Genomic DNA, 25,042 nt, shown 5'->3' with positions numbered 1-25,042 from the left:
CACCCCCACCCCAAAGCCCTATCCTCATTAACAAAATGCAGTGTGGGTCAGCTCAGCACCCCTTCTGAGCTGGGGGCTTCTTGCTGAGTAAGTGGCATCTCCAAGAGAGCTCAGCCAGAGGTGCAGAGTTCCTGTTGGTGATGGACAACTGGGAAAAGGCAGGTTGGTCACACTCCAAAGCACTGAGTGCAGCAGTACCTTGACTGCTGATCTGAGAGAGGTATCACGTCGCTGCTCTGTGCACGTGGGGCTACGTGGCCAAGTTAGCACCAGCCAGTCCCAGAGTTGCAGGGTCCCAGCATTTAGGCTTCTCTGGAAAAAAATATGTGTGTGAACAGTAAAATGACAGCCCGGGGTAGCAGCCTGTGTAATCAGCACAGCCTTTGCACAGGTCAAAACCGAGCTCCCTGCTTGCAGGAAAAGGGCACGCCGCAGGATTTGCATGTGCCCTTCTGCTCAGCTTGCCCGGCTGCGATGGACCTTTCTCTGTTTCCATGACTCGCCGGCCCCTCCTCTGGCTCCCAGCAGTTGAAGCCGAGCTCTTTGGTCACACAGACCTTTGCTGAAATGTCAATACACTCCCGGGACGCTGGCTCACAGGGTTCATCATGGTTTCCAGGCAGCGCGTGGCTTTGTTTCTCTGCTTCCTGCTACCGACTCATCTCTCCCTGGATGCAGGTATGTCGTAGGATATGGCTATAATTATCTTTACTGGCAAGGGGCCTCCCTCCCGTTGCTCAAACATTAATTCTCATTGCAAGTTGTGAGCGCTGTTGAAAGTTTGTGCTGCCTCTGGTTCCGCCAGTGAGTTACTCTAAGGCTCTCACTCACTGCCTGCGATGGCATCCCCACGCCTGCTTTGCCAGCTAAGGAAAAGCACCTCTTGGCTGCAAAGGGAATCTCTCCTGTCCTTGCACAGATGGCAGGTGAACCATATGCTGTCTGCCCACTATGCGGGAAAAAAAGGATGTGGATTTATGGCTATTTCATATCGAACTGTTGTATCTTTCAAAGCAAAGAATCTGCAGTCTGACACTGGGCTGATGAGAAATCGAAGAGGTGCAGTGGGGACCCACCCCTGTTTCAGCAGCAGTAGAAGGCAGCGAGGCGGGAGCCCTTCGGTGGTTCTAGCACATGCCCAAAAATCAGCTCCCAAATTAGTAAGGCAGCCCCAGTGCTTCCAGATTCCTGCTCAGGCATGGACTGGGTGTCCTGCATCGTGGAGGACAACAAAGTTGGGAAAACAAGTAGCAAAGTGGGGAGCATTCCAATGTAAATAAGCGGAGAATGCCGAAATAGAAGCGGATGTCCCCAGCTGCACGGCCAGGCACGCTCCTCTGGCCAAGTCCGCGCCTGCACACAGATACGCACATCGTGTATCTGCAGTGTCAGCTTAATCTAAAGCCTTTAAAAAAAAGCCCTGTTAAATGCACACAGCCTGACTGCGAGGCTGTGGCAGAAAGACCCAGTGACATTCCTGCAGCAGACAAATGTCTGTGACGCACCCTGGGGCCACTTCAACGCAGGCCGCGCAGTGTCCCTGGGACCAGTTCAGCGCAGGCCACGCAGTGTCCCTGGGGCAAATTCAACGCAGGCCACGCAGTGTCCCTGGGACAAATTCAATGCAGGCTGCGCAGTGTCCCTGGGGCAAATTCAGCGCAGTGTCCCTGGGACCAATTCAATGCAGGCCGTGCAGTGTCCCTGGGACCAATTCAGCGCAGGCTGCTCAGTGTCCCTGGGACAAATTCAATGCAGGCCGTGCAGTGTCCCTGGGACCAATTCAGCGCAGGCCGCGCAGTGTTTTGTTCCTCCGGGTACATTTGAAGCGTAGGGAAGATTGCGGCTCCTTCGCACGTAGTTCGGCAGATGCGCTGATTAGGCCCGAATGCTCAGAGACACCTCAGCAGACTGGAACAAAGCCTCACAGGCTTGACCTCTGTGTGCGTGCCAGCAAGGGCGCACAGCGACCTTGTCCTTCGGCGACCACCTCAGGGTCCTTCCAGCAGGTAGGAGGTAACTCCCACTCTCTGGGGGGGTCAAGAAGTGGAGACTGTCCTGGGGAAAAGGCAGAGGATGCACATCAGCCGTCATTCCCCAATCTACCCACAGTCCCAGGTGAAAAAGTTACCAGCACCGAAATGTAAATTGTTGTCATGAAGCTCCAGAATCCCCGGCTGACATGGAGGAGGGGGAAAAAGGATTAAACAAATAAAACCCCTAATTATTTCAAGACTTGTTCAGCACTGGGACCCTTTGTTCATAACCCTGAATTGTACTAGGAGGGCACCGTTGTTCAATGTGCACTGTATCCTGAAGCTGTGGGGCAGGTCAGCGTGGTGGCGATGCCACCAGCTCTTTCAATGCATGCTTCTCTCAGTTGGAAGCTGATGTAGCTCTACAATGCGAGGGCTGCTCATGTCTGCTATTGAACCCATCTACTGGATGTCTTTCCAAAGCATGGCAGAGACACAGGGGTGGAGACCCTCGTGGATGTGATCTGTGGTGTTGGCAGCAGCATGGTCCAGCCTTCCTCTGTACCTGTAGCTCCCTCAGTACCTCTGCACCGTAATGCAGCCTTCCTTAGAGAAGAAAACTCAAGATAAATGTAGTACAGCAGTGGGTTTAAGGCTGTGATCTGCCAGTGGTGGGGAAGTCCCTTCTGTAGGTCCAAGGAGCAAAGGGGTGTGAGCTACCCAGGTGAGGAAGAGAGCACTGGGGAATTAGGGGGGGGACTGGGGTCGCCCTGTTGCCAACTGACTTACTGTAGCAAGTGCAGGAAAATCAGGTGTCACCCTGCATCACAGTCCTAGATAAAGCAACACGTGCTTTTCAGCTGCTAGAACTGGAAGGAACTGTGCCATGTGTGTTGAGACCAGCTATATGCCATGCGGTGATACCAGAGGAGTCAGTGACGTACAACATGGGTGCCTTTTGGTCTGGGCTCTGTAATCACATGCTGCCACTTTACCTGGGAGGTGGGTCAGAGAACAGGGGCTCTTTCACAGAATCACAGAATCACAAGGTTGGAAAAGACCTTTAAGATCATCAAGTCCAACCGTTCCCATCCTATGCTAAACCATATCCCCAAGTACCTCATCTACCCTTTTTTTAAACACATCCAGGGAAGGTGACTCAACCCTCCCCCTGGGCAGTCTGTTCCAGGCCCCGACAATTCTTTCAGTGAAATTTTTTTCCCTAACATCTAATTTAATCTAATTTGGCCATTTCTTTTCTGAAGCATCTCAGAAAAAGCCTGGGAAGCAGAAAAACTTTCAAGGGAAATTGTGTGTGTGTGTGTGTGTCCCCGCTGGTCCTCCCTGTCTGGAGAGCACAGCTGTATGACGAAGGGGACGTCGCTGTCTTTCAGTCTTTCTAAAGCAGGAAGAGGCAAGCAGCGTTTTGCAAAGGCAAAGACGAGCCAACAGCATCTTTGAAGAGATTAAACTGGGGTCACTAGAGCGGGAATGCATGGAAGAAAAGTGTTCCTTCGAGGAAGCAAGAGAGATTTACCATGATGATGAAAGAACAGTAAGTAACAAGGGGCTGGGTGAGCACTCACTGTCAGATGGGCCTCCCCCTACTCAAGGGTGTGCTTTTGCATCTATCTCTGGGATTTACAGGGGGGGACACAGCAGCAAAGTGAGATGCAGGAGGGCATCCTGCATGGGCTGCCCCAGGCTGTACGGATCAGGGTGGGGAGGGACAGGGGGCTGGGAAAGCAGATGGTCTCCAAGCCATCTTCCAACCCCTGCCTCCCCCCGCCCCAGTAATTCCTGGCCTGACAATTCCTTTAATTATTGTATTGTGCAACATCCGTTTCAGTCAAGCCCACCTCAGCTGTATGGAGGTTATTGATGGATAACCAAGCTGTGTGTGCCACACAGCACCCTTCTCTATTGCTAGATAAAAGTAATGTAGAATGTGAGGAATAATGTAGAATATTTTATGGATTTCAACTTCCATAGAGGCAAAGGGGCATCACTGTGGCTGCCTGTAACCCCACTTCTGCTACAAGGACTTAACTTTTTCTTTCATTAACATCTCACATCTTTTTCTTCCAGAAAGAGTTCTGGCACATCTATTCCGGTATGATCGTTGGGGATGTTCAAGCAGCTGCAAAAAGCACTCCCACTGCTGCAGCTCTTCATGTGAGCCAGACTGACGCTGAGTGTTTTTACAGACCCTAACCAGTGTGACTCCAGCCCCTGTCAGAATGGTGGGACTTGTGATGACCAGTTTCAGGATTACGTGTGCCGCTGTCCCGCTGAATACGAGGGCAAAAGCTGTGAAAAAGGTCAGCTCTGGCATAGCTTAGCCTAATAAAAATGTCATTACTAACTCAAATGCAAGGCATCAAGCTAGTGCCTGCAGTGTCACAGAATCACAGAATCGTAGGGGTTGGAAGGGACCTCCAGAGATTATTGGGTCCAACCCCCCTGCCAAAGCAGGTTCCCTAGGTCAGGTCACTCATGTCTTGAATATCTCCAGAGAAGGAGACTCCACAGCCCCCCAGGGAGCCTGTCCCAGGGCTCTGTCACCCTCACTGTGAAAAAGTTCTTCTACATATTGGTGCAGAACTTCCTGTGCTCCAACTTGAGGACATTGTCCCTTGTTCTATTCCCACAGACCACTGAGAAGAGGCTGGCCATTTCCATCTGCCTCCCACACTTGAGATATTTATAAACACTCATCAGATCCCCTCTCAGTCTTCTTTTCTGAAGGCTGAACAGACCCAGTTCTTTCAGCCTTTCCTCATAGGGGAGATGCTCCAGGCCTTGCTGTGTGATGAGTCTCATCAGTGTGCAGTCAGGCACTGCAGGGCACCAAGACAATTATTACCCTATAACAACTCTGTAAAAAAATGTAATGATGTCAGTTTTTTGCGTGGCCTGAGAGAAATGGATGACCATTCTGCCCACCCAAGTGCCGAAGGTACTTGGACTCAGAAACTTGATGCAGTGTGGGAATGAGAACTGCTCTGCGTATGCATCATACGAAGCCCGAGGGGACAGACCTGGTGCTCAGTGCAGTCTTTCCATTGATTTCAGTGGCACCACACAGAGAGGGTTATACCTGGAACCTCCTGAAACCGAAACAAAGACTTGGCACTCATCAAGTCTGAACAGGCAGTCTCAACGGTCACCCCAGAGCAGCATCCTTCTGCCAAAGGGCAAAATACAGCATAGTTGTATAAATACTGTACAAACGCAGCCTGATTTAATTTTGGGTGTGTGGTTCTTAGGCACAGGCTTTCCCTCCCTCACCCCAGGAGATCCAGGTCTGCCTTGCTTTTGCCACATGGAAGGTGGTGTTTGTGTGGCCACTGTACGCAAGTCACAGGAAGCATCTCTGCCGCCTCGCTGCCCTGTCAACGCTTCGAGCTGCGATTGCCTCACAGTGAGCACCAACACCCGCCTTCTGAAACCTAACAACTGCTCTCTCTGCCTGTAGCTATCGCTGACAAACTCAAGTGCATTTATGACAACGGTGGCTGCGAACAGTACTGTACCGACGAGCGCTCTGACAGGCGACTGTGCTTCTGTGCGGACGATTACGCTCTAGGAAGTGATGGCATCTCCTGCACTCCCCAAGGTAAGGTGCTACTAGCTGGATGCTAAGTCTAAGCCAGATCTGGAAGAAAAAGTTTTCATGTACACATCAGGAGGTGCAAGGTCTAACCCTTAGCCACCAGCTCCCCACCTCTTCTTCAAGGGCAGAGTCCAGAGCAGCAGGTTTGGACTTCTGGTGGAAGTTAAGACACCCCAGGAAAGCAGTCAGGGAAGTGCACACACCAAGCAGGGAGCATTTTGGACCCCTCGCTCCTGGACAGGCAGCAGTGATTTACTGTGGGATCTCCAATCTGAATTTGTGACTGTGGATTTAGTTACCGTATTTATTTCAACGCAGGAGTCAAGAGAGAAAGAGGCCTATTAAACCCAGAGAAAATCAGCTATTCCTTTTTTTTCTCTTTTTTTTTTTCCCTCTTATTTGGTAGGTCCAATACACTTTTGGTATTCCTCTAGACACTATGGCTAGATATTTCTCTTACTCATCTAACAAGGTAAATTTCAACTGGGACTAGGAGAACGCAAGTTCATTATTTTTCCAACACGTAAGCTGGCACCTGACTCTACTGCAGATGCCCACTTCAATTACTTTATTAGAGGGAGAAAAAGAGACCCCTGGGGATATGAAAATAATAGACAGAGCTGCAGGGAGCACTCGAAGCAATGCTGAGGGGCAGTGCCCCCCTGCACACTGCTCAACGGAGCGCTCATGCAGAGAATTGATAATGACAACCTAGCTCTCAACAACAGCAGTGCCATTAGAAAACAATGCCTAGTAATGTGCTTATCCCTTATTAGCAGATTCTGCAGTTACCACGTGGTGGGGAAGCTGCTTTTGTTCAAAGCTAGGAACAGCACACTCGATATTCCCCACGGGTTTTTCAATGTATCTGCAAGGAAGGTGCATTTGTTGCTGCTTCCTTCTTGGGGAAGAAAATACCCATAGCAGTGTCCGTGTGCTGCTGCAAAGAAACAAACCTGTGTAACTGCCAGTCCCTTCACTATCCTTCTGCCACCTCTCACAACATCCCTTTCAAACACCTGAGCTTGTGTTTGCCCTGCATATGTCCACGCTGATCTTCCACCAGCTGCCACCAAGGAGCCAGTCCTGCTTCTCCATACTTTTGGCCTGTTCCTGTGAAAGCTTGATGCTGTCCTTGCACTGGGTGAAGTAACTGGCACGTTGAGGCTATTACAGACCCATGGGGATATCAGATTTAGCTCAGCATAGACTACAGGGCCCTGTCTCCCGTGGTGATAGAGGGTAAGCACTCGTCCCCACAGCATTACTGCTGAGTGACTTCTGGATGTAGGGGATGGCGCGCACACTCCCAGCACAGCCACGTGGTGCAAGAAGCCCCCCAAAGGTAGACCTTCTTCTTGCAAGGAAGACTCTGTCGGGTGAAGGACGTGCTGAAGACACCAAGGCTTCCTCTGCACTGCAGCTCAGTCACAGGTTCAGTCCTCAGGATTTGGGTCTCCCATTGCCAAGCTTCACCTGCTTGCTCAGGCTAAAAACAGACCTTAGACTCAGATGCACAGTCCAGAGGAATCAGGGATGCTCTGGACCCAAGCAAAGGAGGCCCAGTCTGCCAGGAGACGTACCAGAAGATGTAATGTCTGCTCCTAGGCCTTTGGGCGCACCCAAACCAGTGACAGCAAGATGCACGTCCCATGCTTAAGCCTGTGCCTCACCGCGCCGCAGAGGCTGGGCATTTAGTACACCTGAGTCCAAGTCAGCAGGGTCACCAAAAACAGGCAGACTGCAGAGCTCGACAGACTTGCTTCTGCTCTCCAACCTGCAGCCTACCTCATGGTGTTGACATGTTACCTTAAGGAGGCAACACTGTTCGCAAATCCTATGGTGGGTGAACATACGTCAGCGATACCGTGTGGGTCTGCGCTCCCTCTGTAAGAGCATTTCTGGCTGTTTCCAAACACAAAGACTCTCTACATGCTGAGCTGCTCTAAATTACTTGTGAGAACCCATGCTCCCAGACTAGAAACCAGTTTTTCAGCCAACTTTCTCTGCAGACCTTAGACATTTTTGCTGTGAATTCAGTGCAGCAAAATCACCCGTGCTGCCCTTTGGTTTGGGTTTGTTTTTTCTTTTCTTTTTTTTCAGTGAAATACCCATGTGGAAAAATACCAGTGCTGGAAAAAAACCCCACAACTGTACAAGGGAGAATAGTAGGTGGTTTAGTCTGTCCTCCAGGTGAATGTCCATGGCAAGTGAGTCTTCAGAAATCTTTCATTGCCTTCCCCCACTCCTCACTTCCTTATGAAACCACTATTTTAAATCCATTGTTTTACATCTATTACATTAAAAATCCACTAAAAATGCCAGGTCTGGGCAACCAAATTCCTTCTTCCTCCATATCTGGCAGATGAGGAATGGCTGAGGGAGCTGGGGCTTTTTAGTCTTGATATATGGAGGCTGAGGAGAGTCTTCATTGCTCTCTAACAACTACCTGCAAGGTGGTTGCAGAGATGTCGGGGTTGGTCTCTTCTGTTGGGTGACAAGCAATAGGGCAAGAGGAAATGGCTTAAAATTGCACCAGGGGGGATTTGGGTTAGATATCAGGAAGAATTTCTTTACTGAAAGGGTTGTCAGGCATTGGAACAGGTTGCCCAGGGAGGTGGTGGAATCACCATCCCTGGTGGTATTTAAATGGTGTGTTTAAGGAAGTGCTGAAGGACACAATCTAGAGATGGACTAGGCAGGGGTAGGCTGTGGTTGGACTTGATCTTAAGGGTCTTTTCCAACCCAGGTGATTCTATGATCTATGTGTTTCACTCATACATCTTAACCTTGTTCTGGAGTGCCTGTGTTCACAGGAGTGCAGTGGTAATCTCCTGATCTCCTGTCCCATTCCTGACCTATCTCCTGAACCTTGCCACCCTTAACCTTACTGCCAGCGAGAATTTTAGCTGCAGCATCCAGGATTACGCCCATTGCAGGCAGGGTCCATACTACAAGATGGAGAAAATGTCCATGGCAAGACTCCCACCTCCTAAATTCTCCAGACAATCAATCAGCACCATCTTCCCAAACACAGTCACATAAGGTGGCAGGAAGAAGTGATACAAAACCAGGACTGCTGACACTCAGGTGAAGGGCACGTTTCACCTAAGACATGAACTGGGTTTGTGTTGGCAGGCCCTTATACTGCAGAATCAGCAAGAAAAGTGTGGTGGGACCCTGCTGTCCCCAGAGTGGGTGGTCACCGCAGCTCACTGCCTGGAGCACACTCATCCTAAACAGCTGCGGGTGAGACTGGGTATGTATCTTCCCCCCCCCCCCCCCCCTCAAGTTACCACGCCGTGGTTGTGGTGGCAGCTTCTCATCGTGACCAACCACAGCAGCAGGCAACAAGTACAGGCTGTGGTAGCGTAAGGGAACTGTGCCTAAGAGGGGTCAGAGCAGAAACCTCAGCAGTCTCCTCAGACTCCTCAGTAATAACTTTTCCAGGCGAGCACACGACAAATTACGACGAGAAAACGGAGCAGGAAAGTGGTGTTGCCAAGATAACCGTCCACGAGGGATACACAAACGGAGAGGTCAATAACGACATCGCCCTCCTGCGCCTGCAGACACCCGTCAATCTCAGCGATTACGTGGTGCCCATATGCTTGCCTGAGAAACGGTTTGCGGTGTACGAGCTGTCCTCCATCAAGTTCTCCACAGTCAGCGGGTGGGGGCGCCTGCTGGACGGAGGTGCCACCTCTTCTGTTCTGATGAGAGTCGACTTGCCACGGGTAAAGACGCAGGAATGCGAAAAGGAGACGGATTTAAACATTACAGAGAATATGTTCTGTGCAGGAGACCTGGCCGGCGTGAAGGACTCCTGCAAGGGAGACAGTGGAGGACCTCACGCTACGAAGTACAAGAACACTTGGTTTCTGACTGGGATTGTCAGCTGGGGGAAGGGGTGTGCTGTTAAAGGCCGTTATGGGGTTTACACAAGGGTATCCAAATACATTGACTGGTTGAAGAAGCACATGGATCAATGATGTTGAATCAGAGCATTCCCAGACTGTGTTATTGTTTCCCAATCCCTCTGTGCCATTTTCCTACTGAAACATTCCTTCATTATCTTATATATGTGATAAGATGTGATACCCCCACCACTATTAATGATTGGAAGTGAGCCTAATGCCTACCTGAATATATAAAAATACCTTCCCTAACCGTATTGTTTGTAAATTTGTGTGTCTTGTCAAGCAGGCACAGAATGGCCACAACAAATCAGACTCTGAGTCTCTCTTGCCCCACATCCATTTCTGCTAAGGGACAGAGCTATGTTCTGTCAGCAATATATCAAGCATACCGTGATCCTTCCTCCAGCTACCCCTCTCAGCTTCTGATAATCAGTGGTGTGCAGACTTCCTGAGCCAGAAGTTGCATTAGGTTGAGTAGTCATGAATGAACCTGTTGCCCACAAATGTGCGCAATCTCTTCTGAACACATTTATGCTTCTGGCTTTCACAACTTCCTATGCCAATGGGGTCCTGTAATACAATGATGCAATAGCAGAAGAAATAGAAAAAGTGTTTATTTTAGCTTATTTTAATGTCCCCTTCTTAAAGTAGCCTTTAAGAAGGCTACTTATAAAGTATCCAACAGTTGCAGCATTAATTCCGCTTACGGTTCTGCTAACAAATCTCAATTTTAGTCTTCTCACACCAGGCATTACTGCAGCAAAGCTACTCTGTGTAATATTTAGCCCCAGGAGTGCTAAAGAATACCACTGAATTCATCTTATCTCTGCATTGGTATTAAACTCCTCGATACAGAACGGGGTAAACTCTCTCTACTCTGTGAGACAGAGGGAAATAGCCAACCTCTTTTCAGTGGTCTGTGGAGACAGACCAAGGGGCAATGGCCTCAAGTTGGAGCACAAGAAGTTCTGTGCCAAATTTGGAAGAACTTTTTCACAGTGAGGGTGACAGAGCACTGGGACAGGCTGCCCAGGGGGGTTGTGGAGTCTCCTTCTCTGGAGATATTCAAGACCCATCTGGACATCTACCTGTGTGACCTGCTTTGGCAGAGGGGTTGGACCCATTGATCTCTCAAGGTCCCTTCCAACCCCTAAAATTCTGTGATTCTGTGAATCTGTAAATGAAGGGGAATGGTTGTTTGATTTGTTTTGCAGTATAATCTAAGTCATACTCTCTGTCCTGAGATCAAAAATCAGACTGGGTTGTATGACTATCTATCTGCAAACCTCTGGCTAAAGACCATTCTCCAAAGCCTTGATACACGAATAGTAGAACCTGAAGACCTTTGAAAACACCATCAATTATGCCATTAAAAATTTTATCTTTAAATCTCAGCATTACACCAGTGAAAAAGTGAAGGAGATCGTAGATAAAACTGACCAGGAGATCAGAAAGCAGTTTAAGTCTCTTATATAAAACTTACACTTTGGATTCATTCAAATCATGCTGAATATCAGCTCAATCACAAAGTTATCAGCAAGTAGGACACTGAAAACTGGCCATACTCTGTTATTAAGGATATACCACAACATCCGGCATCATATAATCTGCTTTACTGACATCAACAAGTGGTGTACTATTAATTGGAGTAGCAAACTGAATTGGGAAATGCAGCAAAGTCCAAAGACTGGAGGAACGAGAGGTCTTACAGTATGAAAACATACCCCAGAGATTCTCATTGCTCCTAAAAGGAAAGCATATATCCTAGCAGAATATATTCCAGGGAGGAAGGTGACTGGGAGCAGCAAGGAGCAAATAAAGCCTGATTTTCACTCAGCCAAGGCACTCAGCATTGCAAAATCATCCCACCAGACCCCTCAAGCCAGAACGGGTTTGGATTCTCCATAGGATGATTTGTCCTCTGTAACTTCGCTGTGTAAATATTGACATTGATGAACAAATCGGCATCTTGCAGAAAATGGGTAAAATACTGAAAGAAAACAGCCAGTGCTAACGGCTGCACAGAGTGACTCTTTCAAAACCAAGCTGGGGGTTATGTGTATTTTAATACAACAGCCTGTTTAAAAGACAAGATGCAGAAGACCTGACAGCAGGCTCTGGAAGAGGCAGACCCATGGCCTTCTCCACACAGTGCCCAGAAACCTCACCCGGTACAATCAAGGGACCCCCACTTCCCCAAGAAAGGGGAGATTGAGGCCGGCTGTTGGCCAAGATCACCGGGTCTTGGGTGCCAAAAGCAGGGATGCAGCAGACTGCGGTGCTGGGATGTGGGGAACACGGGTGTGAGCTCCCACGGGCGGCGGGTCTTTTGGGGCAGGAGCTGGGCTTGGCCCCTGCCCGACGGGGCGACGCCAGCCTCGACCAGCGTTTGCTTATTAAAGTGACGATCTGCTTCCCCTCCCCCGCGAATAACAGGTAGGCTGAAAAATGCCGGTTCGTTGGGGTTATGGGGGGAAAAAAGGAGGTGGGGGGGGGGGGCATGGGGGAGGGGGGGGAAGGAAGAAAAGAAAGAAGAGGCGGCTCAGCATCAGGCCGCCCCCCCCAAGGCTGAGAAATCCCGCAGCGTCTTTCCCCCTTCCCCGGCGCTTCCGCTATTTCTGGGCAGGGTGAAGCAACGCCGCTTCAGTCTCTCCCCGCCCGGGGGGGTGAAGGCTTCGGCTCCGTCCCGTCCCGTCCCGTCCCGTCCGCCCGTCGCGCCGGGCGGCGGCGCGGCCCCGCGGGTCCAGCAGCAGCGGGGGGGCTGATCAGCACCAGCATGGCCGGGCGGCTGCTGCTCCTCCTGCTCTGCGCGGCGCTGGGGGGCGAGCTCCGGGCTGAAGGAGGAGGTAAGGCGGCACCTTGCTAATCTGGGGCGGGGGTGTCCCCCATCCTCACAGCCTTTCGGGGGCTGCCGGAGGAAGGCGGGAGGCGATGGCGGGGCGCCGCTGCTGGCCGCCTGGTGCCCGAGGGGGACAGCCCTCCGGTCCCCGCCGAGGGAGGGGGTCCTGCCGGCCCCTGCCTGCGCGGGAAGCCGCGGCCGTTAAGGGAGCGGCGGGGGTCGGCAGCCGGCACCTCCGGGCTCGCCTGCCCCAGGGGGCTCGGTTTCCAAACCGGCAAAGGGCTCGTCTCGCACCCGTGCCGACCCCCGCGCCTTGGGGGTAGGGAGCTGCCAGGGGACACCTCGGGGTGCTTGAGCTCCCGTGTGGCCTTTCCTAGGCTGCTGCACCTCCTCACTTCTCCCCTGTCAAACGGGAGTGCTGGCACTCCCCTGCCGTTTGTTCACACCGGGGGGACAGCTGCCCTCGAAGCACGTAGTTTGTGAGGGGAAGCCGGGCCGAGGCTCGAGGCTTGGGTGGGTGCACCTGGCTGGGGCACCGAGAGGGAGCATGTCCCGCCGCCCTCTGCTTGTGCTGCTGGGGTCCAACAGCAAAGTCCAGAGCGACATCAACAAGTGGCTTTCAGAAGGCATTAACTCTTCCTTCAGTGAGTCACCCAGTTTAGGCTTTAAAATGAGGTCTTCCAGAGGCTTCTGGAACACCCTAGTTGACCAACACCTGTCGCTCCTTGATGTCTCCCGAGAAGGAAGGATGACAGAAAGCTTGGGAAAGAGAATGACCAGCCTGAGAACACGAATCGGCCAGTTTGAGTTTGCAAAAACATCCGCTCGGGCGGGTGATGCGGAGGCAAAGGAATATGGAGGTGATAACCCCACCGGCTGCGTCCTGTCACTCTTCCTGTCACTGCAGAGAGGGGTTTAAGGGCAAATAAGATAGTGGGTGAATGAACCAACCGTTGCTGAGCTACGAGTTAGAAGCACTTTCTTGTAAGCCTTCCTTGTGAGGAGCCCTTTCAGAGTAAGTGGGACTTCGAATTACACATGGGCTCTGTGGGACTGTGTAACATAAATAGCACCAGCAGAATTTAGCCTTCTCCTGTGGCCAATCCACCAATATCAATGAAAGCAGAATAAGTCCCATCTGTGTTCGCTTAGACAATGCTAGGGTGTATGGTTGCTATTGGCATGTTGACTTACTGCTGTGTTGAGCTGCATGAAGCATGCTCCAGAAGGTATGTGGAAGCTGCCCACTGAGCCTGAAACATTGGCCCTGAAGTCCCATCTGCAGCACTGTCTTTCCCTCTCCAGCCCTGGAAAGTATCTTTTCCTCTTTAAACTCTGTTTTGGTTTGGCTTCTACTTCACTTATTTCTGCTGATTCTTTACCTGCCACCTGTATAATTTTCTCTCTTGGCTAGTATTCATGAAGAAAGAAAATGCCGACAAGTTCTTGGAAAGAGCAAAACGGGCAAACTCCTTTTTTGAGGAAATGAAGAAAGGGAATATCGAAAGAGAATGCAATGAGGAGCGCTGCTCAAAAGAAGAAGCAAGAGAAGCCTTTGAAGACCAGGAGAAAACTGTAATATGAAAAAAACTAATATGAAACATATTTAATGTTTGCAAAATGGTATTGATGCCTCTTGAGCTGGGCATCAACCTCACAACTTACCCTCAATCACTTAACACAAAGAATAAATAGTGGGGTTTGACTGTGGTTGGAATTGCTAAGGCATAAGCATACAATAACTTATTTTAGCACTTGCAAGGCTAGCCCCTGTTAGAGCTTCCATTCTTTTACCTGTTTTGATCTGTTCAGTTGCCATTGTGAGGTATTTGACCTTTAAATGATTTGATACTGCCCATGTTAGAACTCTGGGTGGCATAACAAGTGTGATGACTGTGCTCAGGAGTTCTTAAGTGGAGAGCCCATGGGAAGGTTGAGCAGGCAAATGCTGACATGGAACTTCATGGGAGAATTTTACCCACACCTATCTCAAGCAGCTTTGCAGTGCTTATCACTTTGTGGGTCTCTTTTTCCAGTATCTGAACTGACAGAATGTATGTGTGGACAGTTACTATGTGCCTTAATGCTAAACTGCCACATGATACAAAGTTCTGTATGTGTGACGCTTCTGTCACCTTCCCTACCCTGATGGGTGCTTAACTTCAGACAGAAATGCATCCTGTTCCCAACCTCAAGGGAGAGTTAAAGCAATGGGGCAACTGTGGGACTGGGGTGAGCAGGAAAGGTGACATGTGAAAACTTGAAGTGACTTGGTGGTGGAGGGGAATTGGGAACATCAGCTGGTGCTATGCAGCATTAAGAACAGCCCTGAAACTGGAGTTAATGCCACATTCATTGGACTGCAGCGTTACTGGCTGGCCAGCATGCTTTTGGGGTGGCCCTGAGATGTCCTGGGTGGAGAGTCATGGGTGCATTGCCAAGGTACTTCAGAGAGTAGAGGTTGGCTGCTCTGCAGAAGAACCAGTGCAACCTGTTCTGCCTGGTGACCAGATGTCACTGAAAAGGTCTGCCTTCAACAGACATCATACCTGGAGTCCCCAGTGCAGAGAGAAAAAAAAACACAGATCAGACAAAACATTTTTTGATCCTCAGGATTTCTGAGGTCCTGATTCACAGGGGTATGGAGAGGGGGAGGGAGACTGAGAATTGCATGTGAGTAAATTCAGTCAAAACTGATGGAAAGATACAGTTATGCAAGCAATCAAGTCCCTTATGCTGAGTGAGTCACATTAGGAAATCTCTAAGGAGTTTTAGGTAACTCCTTCTGTAGAGCTGGGCACTATAGATGGATCATATGGATTTAATTTATTAACTGGTAATAGCAGGCTACAAGGCACTGTATGTGCCTGTAACTCAAGTATTTCTTTTAACAATTGTTAGCTGCAAATATCCTCTGTGTGAAAGCACTGATATTTTTCTGAAGAATTCAGTAATTGTCATCTAACTTTTGTCTCTTTTTCCACTCTTTTTCCCACATCTAACTTTAGGAGGAATTCTGGAACATCTATGTAGGTAAGAAACACTCTGTGTTTGTTCATAGAATTAATCTTCCTTATGCATCTCTTAAGTAACCACTTCCCACTCCCTGGCTTCCTCTCTTCACTGTGGGACACCCTCACTTTGTGTTTCCTCAGAGTAAAGAATCTGATTCACAGCCTTGCTGTTGCTTGATCAACCCAGTTGCTTCCTTTGAAGGCAAGGTTCAGCTGCCTCCAGTTGCTGAGATGGTCCTTGTCCTTTCACAAAAAGAACAGTGGCCTTTTGCAAGTGAAGGACAGTGAGAGGTAGAAACTGTGTTCTTGACTCTGCCGGTCAGTTGTCCTCCAGAGGGGCAGCCCTGGAACAGGGAATTCGAGATGCAAAGAGTGAGAGATGAGGGTGGTACTTAAATGACGTAGCCAACACAAAGTTTTGAACTGTATGGCAGCATCTCTTGCCAGTTCCATGTCACCTTCCATGCCAGAGTGGTGTCAATTCCTGTGCTACAGAGCATTTCATGGAATATGTTTTCTGCAGAACTGTTTGACACTCAAAGATGTGTCAGTGGCTTAGCAGATGCTACCCACCAGTCTTTTCTGTTTTTTCTAAAGGTCTGAGTGGTATTTATTGGGTTCTAGTCTTTGTAACCCCTGTATAGGGACAGATTTTTAATGTCTTGGTGTTTGGTGACGTGTTCTCCTCTAAGTACATATCCAGCTCGCATGTTATAAGGAGCCCCTCAGAAATGTTCATCAAGGACAGCTCAGCTTTGTGTTTTGGAGTCAGCAGAAAATTGAAAACAGTTGCCACGAAAAAGATGCAGGCTTTCACAATCTAACTGGGGGGAGGGTGTGTGTGCAAGGCTTACAGGGCTGAGTTTTCAAGCAAAGCCTGTGTCAGTGCTGGAGCGAGCAGGAGCGGAACATTTCAAACCACGTTCCCATGAGAATACAAGCAGGGGAACATCAGCGCCAGAGCTCTCAGTGGAAATGCCAGTTTCATACATTTTAAACCACAGTCCTCAACTGCTTCACTGGTGTCCTGACGTATTGAAAGACACAGCTACCCACAGCTGAGTTACTAGAACAATTCATTCTTCCTTTTCCACGTAGGGGGTTCTGCAATGCTTTTGTGCAATATCAATACTAAACTCATTGCCAAAGGGGCAAGTACAACGTAGGGAGAAACTAAACGAGCATGGTTGCTAGTGGTAGGATGCTGCTTAGCTAGGACTGATGAAGGATGGAGTGCTGTGGCACTGCAGGGGAGCCAGGAACCAGGAGCTGTGTGCACAGGCCTTGAGCCTGTCTGTCTTTTTGTTAAGTAACGGTCTCGCCTTCTCTCTGCTGAGGAAGGGCATCAGTCTTCAACGCCGCTGTGGTGGACCACAGCATTTGGAGCACTGTTGGTTTTGACCACGTGTAGGTACAGATGTGGAGGTGTGGGGGCAGCATGCAAAGCCCAGCAGATGTACCCTGTGGCAGGTAAAGCTGCAGCAGATGAGGTCACAGGCCAGAGCCACCATGCAGGCGGCAAGCTGGATCTCCAAGATGCACAGTTTCTTTCACCGTGTCTCCTCTGTGGGCACTGCTGTTCTTTTGGCTGCTCCAAACAGGCAGCAAAACACAGAAATTGGAGAAACATGTTACCTAAAGCAACAAATTGTTAAGCAAGTGCCACTCGTCCGGATATCCTCCTTTTCTTATCAAACAGCGCAGAAGAGCAAAACAGGGTCGTGTAATGGGGAACACATTTGTTACAGCAGGTTGCTAGATGGGGGGAGACCTTGGCACAGCATCAGTGCAGGAGTGAGGTACCTTTGTGAGGGTGGGAGAAAGGGCTGCTACGTCAAACATGCCTCCAAACACAGTGCAGCATCCTTCTGCTATGTGTTACCAAGTTTGTGGTGCATGTGGCTGGGGCCCAGGAGTCAGGTCAGCCGGTTGTGCCCAGGTCATGGAGAAGAAGAAAGGCTGCCCAGCTGCCTCTCAGATGGGGTTGATCCTAGTGTAGATGTGGGGAGCATGAGGAAAGAGCTAATTTTTTGAAGCTCAGTGGATACAATGCGACAATTTTGCTACTGTAAGCAGCACAAAACAGTTTTTCCTGCACACACAGATTTAGCAGGGGTTTTAAAGCATTTTTTGGTTCATCTTTTAACCTTCTTGTTAATGTGCTGGTGTCTGTTTGTTTCTTCAAATGAGCAGCACTGCAGGCAAAATACATGCACAGGGGATGAGATGGCCTTTAAGGAAATAAAAGTTGAGTTGTCATTATTCTGTGGGAATTGTAGGGAAATGCATGAGGCCAGAAGGTTAATATCTTCAGACAACAGTTGTGTCATGGAAATGTCCTGTCTGCTTTTACAGCCTTCACTGTAAACGATGTATATACTCTGACCATGAAGCATTACTTTACCTTCCTACTAAAAAAGGGCCAGTGCATGCGCTGCTGGCATGTGGTAGCCACCAAAAGCAGATTGCAAAACTGAGGTTTTGAATGTGAATCACTGCTGATAGGGAATGGTTGTGTTTATACCCTTTGCTCCATCTGGAATGTGGCAACTCACAGGACATATGGAAGATGAAATATTGCTCATTAAACCAAACCCCCTTAAGAGTTCCCTGTAAATGCTTGTGCTTTTAGAATAATTTGTGTTTTGGTTTGTTTTTGTAGATGGGAACCAGTGCAGCTCCAGTCCTTGTCACTATGGTGGACATTGTAAAGATGGAATTGGTACCTACACTTGCTCATGCTTGGATGGTTATCAAGGCAGGAACTGTGAATTTGGTGAGTTTCTGCTTTAGAGAACTGTGGCAGTAAATTTCCCAGGGAGCTGAAACAGAGAGAGTTAACTCTTTCTTAACAAGCATTATTTGCCTCTTGGAAAAATGCATAGAATAAGATGGCAGTCAACAGTAAGTTGGAGGACAGTGCCAGAATCATAGAGGCCCAGTGGCTCTACAGTTGGGTAGTGTTAGAATCATGGCATGGTTTAGGTTGGAAGGAACCTTTAAAGGTCATCTGGTCCAACCCCAACGTTACACTTACTCCAAAGAAAGCCCTCTTAATTATCATCTTTGCATGAGCTTGACTCTACACATTATGCTGATAAAACTAAGCAGCATGGGATTCTTGTGAGTGATAGGAAAGAGTCTTTACTCCAGGTACAGAAATACAACCTCCCTGCTCAGCTCACAGAAGTGAAGAACCAAAGAAGGCAGATTTCAGTAGACAATGCAGACTTTTTCAGCCTTGCAAGGAATTCCTTTTTGCATATCAAACCTTCCTGAGCCTCACTTCTGTGAAATACAGCAATTGCCCTAATGATTTAATTGGAGCATGTATTAGTAACCCAAAACGTAAGAGTGGTGAGCCCAGGATAAGAGGGTGAGGAACTAAAGTTTGAACACAGGACTGAGGGGAGTGATTAGGAGTTGAAATTTTAAGGTAGAAGGGAGTAACTTTGTGAGGATTTACCAATGTCTGGACTTCTGGGATCCCTGGTATATAAAGGACAGGGATCTCCTGGAGAGAGTCCAGCAAAGGGCTATGAAGATGATTAAAGGCCTGGGGCATCTCCCTGTGGGGATAGGCTGAAAGAACTGGGGCTGTTCAGCCTTGAGAAAAGAAGACTGAGAGAGGATGTGATCAGTATTTATAAATATCTCAAGTGTGGGACACAGGGGGGAAATGGGCAGCCCCTTTTCAGTGGTCTGTGGGGACAGGACAAGGGGCAATGGCCTCAAGTTGGAGCACAGGAAATTCCGCACCAACAAGTGGAAGAACTTTTTCACAGTGAGGGTGACAGAGTCCTGGGACAGGCTGCCCAGGGGGGTTGTGGAGTCTCCATCTCTGGAGATATTGAAGACCCGTCTGGACCCCTATCTGTGCAATATGAGCTAGGGAGCTGCTTTGGCAGGGGGGTTGGACCCGATGATCTCTGGAGGTCCCTTCCAACCCCTACGATTCTGTGTGATTCTGTGGTTCTTTGTTAGTGTTTTATTAATTCTTCCACTGTCACTGTGTCTCTGCTTTTTTAAGCCCACCATGGCACAGCCACTGGGCATGCTTGGGCCTGGCAAGGATGCTTCGTGCAGCGGGTGCGATGGCTTTGCAAGGCATAAGCTTGATGTGAGGCTCTCATGGTGTCACTTAAACGTGCTTCAGGTGTTTCACAGGTGGAGACACAGATCCCGTTCAAAGAGCGCGGTTTAACCTGGCGAACTCCAAGGTCTCCTGTGAGGCCAGTGTGTGTTTATCTTTTCTCCACACATCTCCTTTACAGTCATACCAAAGTACTGCAAAATAAACAACGGTGACTGCGAGCAGTTCTGCAGCATCAAGAAGAGTGCACAGAAGGATGTTGTGTGTTCCTGTGCGAAAGACTACGCGCTCGCAGAGGATGGCAAACACTGTGTTTCATCAGGTATGAAGCCACGTAACTTGTTTCACAGTTGAAGAATGTCTTTTGAACAATCAGTACTCTGTAGGACAGATTTAACACTGAGGCCAAGTGGTTTGTATTTTCACAGTCTTCGGTTTGTGAGGTGATGCGATGGGCTTAGCAAAATCTAGCTGATTTGGAACCCTTTGCAAGGTGCCTCTCACAGAATTATCTGAGTAAACTCTGCTGTTGACAGGAGAAAACTGATTGCAGTTACCTCTCATTTGCTTCAATGCTCACACATCATATAGAATAGCAGCTCAATAAAGCTTTTCTACTGTAGACTTCAGTTAACCTAATCAAATAGTAGCTGATGGCATGAAATAATTATGATTAATGCTATTTGTATTTGTATGCTTTTGTTGTATTTCAATGAACGTGGGAGAAGGATAGATGAAGCATGTATTCATGATGTTGGGTTTTATGTATTTTGTAATGAATAATAAATTGTTGTCATGAGATGTATTATTCCTAAGAGAAGACATTTAGTTTCCTAATTAAGATCACTTTAGTTAAAGCAAGTACATGAATGTGTTGATGTAAATGATTAAAGGTGATGTTTTAAATTTTAAATACTTCGAAAACGCTGCCCAGAGACTGAGCCTATGAACAGGTTTTAGGACTACAAAATGGTTTTCATTTTTCAGACCATGTAGTCTTCCTTCTTTGTTGCATCTGCCAAGGTTTTGCTAGCGTTTTGAGAACAAGGCAGCTACACTAACTGATCTACTGTGGTGTTGTCAGAGAGTTTCCTCTCGTGCTGGTGTTTCTGTCCATCTCTAATTTTAACATTCTCATCTTTACAGTAAAGTATCCTTGTGGGAAGGTTTTTGTGAGAAGAACAAAAAGGTCGGTCCTTTTACCTGCTGATAATACCACCGCATTTAGTGATCAAGATGTCCCTCCCACCAACAGCACAATTTTGGAGGAGGACTTTTTTACTACCACTGAAAGCCCAACCACCCGTCCTGGCAATAGAACAAGTAGCAAGACTCCTTATGTCGATGTCAGGATAGTCGGGGGCGATGAGTGCCATCTTGGCGAATGTCCATGGCAGGTAAGCACGGTGTGTGTGCGCTGTGCGTACGCAGAGCGTGTTTCTGAGGGAAAGTGGGCACTTGGTCGTTTAACCTGGTTGCCTTCTGCATGTTACCCACATAGCATCCTGTTTGTAGGTGGAGGCAGCTGAATTGCGTGAACCCAGGTTCACGCTGCACTCTGCCTGCTCACTCAGCCAGTGTCTTGTTCCTACAAGACATTGCTGAGCACTCTGAGGGACACGACGCGGCAGCCACTGGCGTTGTGTAAATAACAACCCCGTGCAGCGCTACAGGCTGGGGGGAGACTGGCTGGAGAGCTGTCAGGCAGAGAAGGACCTGGGGGTGTTGGCTGACCGCAGGCTGAATATGAGCCAGCAGTGTGCCCAGGTGGCCAGGAAGGCCAATGGCATCCTGGCTTGTATCAGAAATACAGGAGGCTGAGGGGAGACCTTATCACCACCTACAGCTACCTGAAGGGAGGTTGTAGAGAGGTGGGTCATGGTCTCTTCAGCCAGGTGACAGGAGACAGGACAAGGGGAAATGGCACAGAGCTGTGCCAGGGCAGGGTCAGAGTAGATGTTAGGAAATTTTTTTTTACTGAAAGAGTTGTCAGGGCCTGGAACAGGCTGCCCAGGGAGGGGGCTGAGTCACCATCCCTGGATGTGTTTAAAAGACAGGTAGATGAGGTACTTAGGGATATGGTTCAGCATAGGATGGAAACGGTTGGACTTGATGATTTTAAAGGTATTTTCCAACTCTGATTCTGTAAAGACAATTGAGAGTCTGTAGCAGTGCGAGCCAACCTGTAGCATATGCATATGCATATGCAATTGTAAGAAACACCTGGGGAGTAGTACACATTGTAGTAAGAAGCAAATATGCAGCATGCAGAAAAATCACTTGCCTGTTTCTAGCTCGTTGAAGTTAAACCACGCTTCTTAATTCTGCACTTACCCTTTTAATTTTGCAGGCTGTTCTGTTAAATGAGGAAGGGGAAGAGTTTTGTGGTGGAACTATTTTGAGTGAATATTTTATACTTACTGCAGCTCATTGCATGAACCAATCCAAAGAAGTCAAAGTTGTTGTTGGTAAGTGTGATGTTTGAGCGTGTGTCACAGATTAATACTGTGTGCTCTAAATCTGGTGTGAGATGTACTCATATTACTTTATCTGGTTTTGTTTGTTACTTTGTTGTTGTTTCACTTTTTATAATTTCTCGTTATTGTGGGAATCCTGGTTTGTACTACCAGGGGCAGCAGATGAGGAAGGTGATACTGGGGAATCCCTTTCTTCTTTGCCAGTTAGTTGGAAGTGATTAATCACAGAAGCTGTAAAAGGGGTGGCTAACATTGCATTCATCAGAGTAGTGCTGCTTCAGAAAGCCTCTCATTTCTGGCGCTTCTGAAGCCTACAGATTTGTTTCTGCTGGAACATTGAGGAAAGCTATGACACAGTGACTACAGGAAGAAGGAACAAGCTCAAATTACGATTGCTTCACTTCTGAGGCATGATACCAGATCAGCACAGCTTTATATTTGCACTGGTTTAGTCTTGGACGAGACCGGTTTCTCTTCTGTGATATAAGCCAGGCTCAAGCTCCTGTAAGAGCTTCCACACAGTCACACCAGTGTAGCTGAATTAGTTTATGCCTTTGTGTAAAACCTCCATAGACACAGAACTGAATCATAGAATAATAGAATGGTCTGGGTTGGAAGGGACCCCAAGGATCATAGAGCTCCAACCCCCCTGCCACAGGCAGGGACACCAACCTCCAGGCCTGGATCTACACAAGGCTGCCCAGGGCCCCATCCAACCTGGCCTTGAACACCTCCAGGAACGGGGAATCTACTACTTCTCTGGGCAGCCTGTTCCTGAAACCAACTCAGGTGCTGCTAATAGATACTCAACACATTTTTACAGTTTCCTTGTATGCTGTGAGGGCTTAGGCACAGTGTTAGGAATGGGTATACAGCTCTCCTCCTTTACCAAGGTTGTTCTTAATTTCTTACACCCTGTCTATTACTGACCCTTTTAATAATCCTTTACAGGTGAAGTGGACAGAGAAAAGAAAGAACAGTCTGAAACAACGCATACCGTGGACAAAATCCTTGTTCACTCGAAGTACATTGCGGAGACTTACGATAATGACATAGCCCTGATAAAGCTGAAGGAACCGGTAACGTTTTCCGAATACGTAGTGGCGGCGTGCCTCCCCGAAGCAGACTTTGCTAATGAAGTTCTGATGAACCAGAAGTCTGGGATGGTGAGCGGCTTTGGCCGTGAATTTGAAGGTGGACGACTCTCCAAAAAACTGAAAGTGCTTGAAGTGCCCTACGTTGACAGGAGCACTTGCAAGCAGTCCACTAACTTTGCCATAACAGAAAACATGTTCTGCGCCGGTTACGAAACAGAGCAAAAAGATGCTTGTCAAGGAGACAGCGGAGGTCCCCATGTAACCAGATATAAGGATACTTACTTTGTTACTGGAATTGTTAGCTGGGGAGAAGGGTGTGCAAAGAAAGGTAAATATGGTGTCTATACGAAACTGTCCAGGTTCTTACGCTGGGTAAGAATGGTGATGAGGCAGAGCTTTTAGTGGTGTGGCTCTTGATCCTTCCATTTGCTAGCAAGGTGCAGCTTCTGTAATGGAAGCTATTCTTTGTTTTCAGCCACATCTGCTAAACTTGATTTGAGAGTTGATTCCTTTCAGCTTTAAAGGAATCATATATACATATCATATATACATATCACATATATATCATATATACATCATGTATACATGCTTTAAGCATGTATATGTGGAGTGCGGGTGTTGGTTTGACTTTGTACAATGAGGAGCTTTCCCCAAACAAAATGACTGATGAGTGGGGGTCTTTTGTTTGCTTGTTTGGTTATTTTTATATTGCCATCTTTGTTCCTGTCTGTTTGCCCGAGTGTTTCCACCAGATGCTCCTGGACATAATACGAGCCTCCACTACACATGATGAGAGTGGGAAGGACAGGACTTCAGTTAATCCTCATATTGCAGCCAGCTGGCTCAGTAGGGAGTTTGGTATTACTGGCACTGTTTAGCTTCTACCTGCAGGTGCATTTGGAAGATAAGGAAGCAGAGAAGCTTGCTTGGTAGAAGCTGAAACACGAGTGAGAACTCAACTTGTGCCACAAAATTGCCTGCATAGGTCGCAGCAGCTAATTACATCAGGGGGTTGTTTTATATGGGTTGTATTTCACTTTAATTTGAACACCTCTGCTCTGCTCATCAGAGGGGAAAAAAAGGTGTGTGCTCACTGTTTTCCATATCATGCTCTGCATTGTGTATGGCTGAGGATCAGAAAACGCCTTGCATGTGTACTTGTCCTAGGAGTTTCTGTAAGGTGCAATACGGATGTACACCAGCATTTGAAATAAAACATTATTTCTTTTTTTGTTCTTATTTTTTTATTTATTCCCCTCAGTCAGCTTGTAAATGTGTGAAGACAAAATCACTTTTGAGTGTGAAGGAGAGTGAATGTCCCTAAACAAGTATGTGTGACGAATTTCACCTGCCTTATGTCAAGGCTGATGAGGTACAGAATGGAGGAGAGGTAACTGAAAGAGTTTCACTGGCCTGGAGGTTCACAGATGGCAAGTTGGATGCCAAGACACTAACCTTAGAAAGAGGCAAACTTAGCCAGCGATTTCCCATACATGGCCTGTTCAGGTGCGACAATCTGATCTGTGTTGTAAGGTTTCCAGGCAGAAGCTCCACACTCTGATGTTTTCTTGTTTGTGGAGTAGTATTCTTCTGGATATTCTTCTTTAAACTTTCTCATCTTCAGTCCTAGTTACGAAAAATCATCAAAACATTTACAATGGAAGGGACAGGGTTAACATCAAAGTTGGAGCTGGTTGCGAAGAGTCTGAGCCAGTCAAATTTTGAAGAACTTCAGGGGCAGAGATTTTGTTACACTCTGGACAACCTGTTCCTGTGCTTTAGCGTGTGTCCAAGTGGAATTTTCCTTGTTGTGACCTCTGACTGCTGCCTTATCTTCTTTCCATGGGCACTTCTGGGAAGCGGTTGGCCTTGTCTTCATTGTAATCCCTGTTTAGGCAGTGGAAGAGTGCAGTAGATCCCTCAGCACTCCCTGTCTGAACAAACCCAGACCCCTCAGCCTTTTATTGTACAGCATGTACTCTAGGCCCCTAACCCTCCCTTCCAAGGCTCCTC

General features: G+C 48.1%; 1 protein-coding gene across 1 annotated transcript; it reads left to right on the top strand.

Moving 5' to 3' along the window:
• Positions 1–608: 608 nt before the first annotated feature.
• On the top strand, positions 609–24,262 carry LOC311205597 (uncharacterized protein; the record flags this gene model as incomplete). The annotated part of the gene is made up of 16 exons (XM_084280063.1): positions 609–678; positions 3,368–3,528; positions 4,062–4,086; positions 4,181–4,294; positions 5,452–5,592; positions 7,693–7,799; positions 8,728–8,848; positions 9,040–9,578; positions 12,136–12,355; positions 13,763–13,923; positions 15,357–15,381; positions 18,025–18,138; positions 19,637–19,777; positions 20,602–20,852; positions 21,806–21,923; positions 22,884–24,262. 16 exons carry the CDS (start codon positions 609–611, stop codon positions 23,429–23,431), a joined length of 2,856 nt encoding a protein of 951 aa, XP_084136189.1. The 3' UTR covers positions 23,432–24,262.
• Positions 24,263–25,042: the final 780 nt, after the last annotated feature.

Source organism: Gallinula chloropus, assembly GCF_964237585.1.
Source record: "Gallinula chloropus genome assembly, chromosome: 1".
NCBI classification, from domain to species: domain Eukaryota; kingdom Metazoa; phylum Chordata; class Aves; order Gruiformes; family Rallidae; genus Gallinula; species Gallinula chloropus.
Note: the sequence above shows the minus strand (reverse complement) of the source record. Positions and strands in the feature narration are given on the sequence as shown.